This window comes from Eupeodes corollae, chromosome 1 (genome assembly GCF_945859685.1).
Source record: "Eupeodes corollae chromosome 1, idEupCoro1.1, whole genome shotgun sequence".
Taxonomy (NCBI): domain Eukaryota; kingdom Metazoa; phylum Arthropoda; class Insecta; order Diptera; family Syrphidae; genus Eupeodes; species Eupeodes corollae.
The window spans coordinates 53,360,320-53,364,437 of record NC_079147.1 but is presented as its reverse complement, the minus strand read 5'-3'; the positions used below and the strand labels follow the sequence as shown (position 1 = coordinate 53,364,437).

The 4,118-nt window shown below is 38.8% G+C and overlaps 1 protein-coding gene across 1 annotated transcript; it reads right to left on the bottom strand.

The window, feature by feature from the left end:
- Positions 1-394: 394 nt before the first annotated feature.
- Positions 395-2,937, bottom strand: LOC129939757 (uncharacterized transmembrane protein DDB_G0289901-like). Its single transcript, XM_056047880.1, has 3 exons — positions 2,777-2,937; positions 2,574-2,705; positions 395-2,511 (listed from the first exon to the last, which is right to left on the bottom strand). Exons 1-3 carry the CDS (start codon positions 2,855-2,857, stop codon positions 580-582), a joined length of 2,145 nt encoding a protein of 714 aa, XP_055903855.1. The 5' UTR covers positions 2,858-2,937; the 3' UTR covers positions 395-579.
- Positions 2,938-4,118: the final 1,181 nt, after the last annotated feature.

The window sequence follows — 4,118 nt, the reverse complement described above, 5'->3', positions numbered from 1 at the left end:
GTTCGAGAGAAAAGTTCTTTGTGTGATCTAGTGGAGGAGAAGATGGAACGACGAGCTGTACGGGCTGTACAGCGACGTAGGCTTAGCCAGAAGGGTAAAAGTCCAACAACTAAGATGGCTGGGTCAAGTAGAGCGCATGGAAACCAATGCTCCGGCCCGGAAAGTCTTCGAATCCACACCCACAGGATAGCACAGTAGAGGAGGTCCCAGCTTGGAGCGTGAAACTATAGACATCTAGCTAGTGACGGAGCTAGATGGAGAAGTTTGTTGGGTGAGGCCCTAGTTCACACAGACTGTATACTTTAAATATTTAAGTTTAAACTCATTTCTTTATAGTAAAGTACTTGTTTTGAAACTTCGCTCCTAGCAATAGAATAATTACACCTCAAACACGTTTTTTTTAAAGAACTTCACATCTTTATTTTGCGTTCGTTTTTGATTTACATGAACTATCGAAATTTTAATAATTTTTCCATTTCAATTATTCGTTTACAAAATATTAGAAAAAAATACATTTTTCGAGAAGGTGTTATGATTGTTTAAGACACTTTCTAAGTCTTATTTGGTTGAAGAACTGCTTTAAACTTGATTAAAAGTAGTTTCATAAGTTGTTGAGAATGATTGAGTTCCACCATTCATGTTGCCAGTTTGTGATTCAGATGCACCATTGGAATGTCCAAATTCATAAACGATTGGTCCAGAAATTTGGAATGACCCTGATCCACCTGAATTTTCTTGAGTGAAAGTGTTGCTTGATTGTTGGGATTCAATAATTGGAGATGCTTGACTTCCTGTTTGTCCAGAGGTAACAACAATGTTAATTGTACCTTGTGCACCAGAACCTCCTTGGCTGAAATTATTGCTCCATTGTTGAGATGTTTGATCTTCTTGTCCTTGTCCATTGATAGAAGAACTACCTTGATCGAAGTTAGTGCTTGATTGTTCAAATGTTTGACTTCCTGTCTGTCCACCATTAACACCAATGGTAAGGGAACCTTGTCCACTTAAAGAAGAACTTCCTTGGTTGAAGTTATTGCCGGATTGTTCAGATGTTTGAATTCCACTTTGTCCAGCGTTTATATCAACATTAAGAAGGCCTGATTGTTGGTTATTGGTAGTAGTTGTGGATGTTGTTGAGGTCGTTTGAGGACCGTTGTTAGCATTGATACCAATATTAATATTTGCACCACCTGCACCTGTGTTTGTTGCAGTATTAACAATATCTTCAGCAACACCACCAACTGTAGATGCTACATCTCCAACCAAATTGCCGGCGGTATTAACAATGTTAGAAGCGGCACCAACAACTGTGTTAACTGCGCCTCCAGCCAAATTACCTGCTGCATTGGCAACATTATCGACGGCATTAACAGCTGCGTCAGCAACGCCTCCAACCACATTACCTGCTCCAACAGCAACATTAGCAACGGTGTTAACAGCTGCGTCAGCAACACCTTCAGCTACATTAGCTACTGTATTAACAGCATTAGCAGCGGTGTCAACTACACCTTCAGCCAAATTACCTGCTGCATTAGCAACATTATCGACGGTATTAACAGCTGCGTTAGCTACGCCTCCAACCACATTACCTGCTCCAGCTACAACATTAGCAGCGGTGTTAACTACACCTCCAACCAAATTACCTGCTACATCGGCAACATTGTCAACAACATTAGCGACTGAGCCAGCCAAGTTTCCTACGATGCCTGATCCTTGAGAACCGCTTTGAGCATTTCCACCTCCGTTTTGAGAATTAACACCAAGATTAATATTTAAAGCTGAGTTTCCTCCTTGCAAAAGATTTGATGAACTTACACCGGAATTACCTCCGATTTGAATATCTGCATTAATGCCTGAGCCTAATCCTTGGGCCAAATTTGAAGCTCCGTTTTGAATATTACCAGCTACATTAACGCCTACATTAGCAGCGTTGTTAAGAGCTGCGCTTGCTCCTTGAACCAAATTTGAAGCTCCGTTTTGAATATTACCAGCTACATTAACGCCTACATTAGCAGCGTTGTTAAGAGCTGCGCTTGCTCCTTGCCAAAGATTTGATGATCCGCTTTGAGAACTTCCACCTGAATTACCTCCGATTTGTAAGTTTGCATTTAGAATTGAGTTTGCACCGTTGTTCCAAGCTGAACCAACTCCTTGATTACCTCCGATTTGAACATCAGCATTAATGCCTGAGTTAGCTCCTTGGCCGATATTGGCAACTCCTGAAGCCACTCCATTTGCGACATTACTAACAACAGAACCTACACCACCTGCGACATTACCAACGGCAGTACCTACTCCATTTGCGACATTGCCAACAGCAGAACCTACTCCATTTGCGACAGTACTAACAGCAGAACCTACTCCATTAGCAACGTTTTGGACACCGTTAGCTGCAGCATTTGCTGCTGTTGCTACTGTTGAAGTCACTCCTCCAACAATATTGCTTCCAGCATTATGTACAGCATTTCCGGCAGCCGATATTCCATTGGTCACTTTGTCTTTCAATGAATTCTGAAAATATTATAAAATTAGTTTAAACTTTTTGCACTAAGGATGGGTAAGGGAAGACGCACCAAAAAGCCTTGGTTTCCATTATTGCCTTGGTTTCCATTATTGCCTTGGTTTCCATTATTGCCTGAGTTTCCTTGAATGTTGATACCGACGTCAATGTCCAATTTGTTTTTCGATCCTCCACCGAACCAAGACTAAATGTTTCAAAAACACACATATTCAAACCCTGTATACATTTGAGATTAACAATTACGAGTAAACTTACCAATAGACCTGCATTCGATTGAGTGGCCAATGCTAACAGTACAACTGCTGTAGTCAAAATTATTAATTTTGAACTCATCATTTTTTAATTCGTTACTTTCTTTTTATTTTCTTTAAATTCGAATTTATGTTTTAACAACTGAAACTACCCAGTTGTACTGAATGAACTTCTTTCGAAATTGACGACTTTTATACCTTTGAGAGCCAATCAATTGTCATTGTTTTCTTAGCTTGAGTTTGCCTAAATTATGTGTATTAACTATTTTTAAATTGTTTGTATGATCAGACATGTGGAAATTTTAGGATTTGTTTAATTTTTCTTTTTTTGTTTGATTTAGAAATACAGTAAAGTTTCGATTAAAAGAACAGATATTTGTAGACGTTAAAAAAATTTATCGAAATCTTATATTTACTTTTAATAGAAATTATTTTTGATATGAAAACTACCTTAAAGCTTCTTCTTTAGAAGAAAAGCTAAGTTAATAAAGAAATAAGTAATTCATCGCGCTTTAGACTCATCTTAATTAATTCAAAAGTTCCTGAAATAGTTAATGTCCAAAGAAGTTCAATGCATATAATAATTTGTTTCTTATGAATCGATTCATTACGAAAAGTGTTTACTCAGATGCTATACCTTAGACTTGTACCTTGGGTTAAAACAAGCAACAAAATAAGTTATTTTCAGGCTGGGTTTGAAGCTAACCTCTCTACAGTTGAACAAAATTTTTAAAAATATATGAGAAACTTCTTTCAAAAACAACAGCGGTAGTTTCTAATGGTAGAACCTCTTCGCAGCAATTTAAGACAAAAGAGGGTGTCCCGCAAGGTTGCATTTTGAGTCCTTTGCTCTTCTCACTTTTTATTGATAACATTGGAGACAGTGTTCCAGAGGTTTTATATTATGGTGATTTGCTTATTATTGTGCTTTTATATGCGGATGACCTTGCCATTCTTAACTTGTCATTCGAATTTGAATGGATTCGAAGCCATAGTTTATAGAGTCCTCGTTTAAGGCTAGAGGAGCCAGGGATTCTTTATTTAGTACTACAATGGCACTCCTATAAAGACCCTTCACTTCCTCTAGCTTGGCTATCTTCCAGTTATGCGTCGAAATGGAAGGGTTACAAGTAACAAGACCTCTAGTCGCCACAAACCATGAGTTTGACATGGCCTTGATGCCAACCACCATCGCTTATGAAAGGAAGTACTCCTGGAAGCTTCCTCAAAATGCTCAAAAAGCCACCCGAGAGCTTAACCTTGGCCAACTGCCAACGATCAGCCGATATTGTGCCATCATCATCGCTACTGTCAATGACCGCAATCATGAATTTGCCCTTCGCGAC

Bases quoted from the DNA above. Each gene is read 5' to 3' on its own strand.
- LOC129939757 (XM_056047880.1), bottom strand. From the start codon at position 2,857: ATGATGAGTTCAAAATTAATAATTTTGACTACAGCAGTTGTACTGTTA. The intron at 2,706-2,776 runs GTAAGTTTACTC...TGAAACATTTAG, and splicing joins AATCGAATGCAGGTCTATTG to TCTTGGTTCGGTGGAGGATC. The intron at 2,512-2,573 runs GTGCGTCTTCCC...TAATATTTTCAG, and splicing joins ATGGAAACCAAGGCTTTTTG to AATTCATTGAAAGACAAAGT.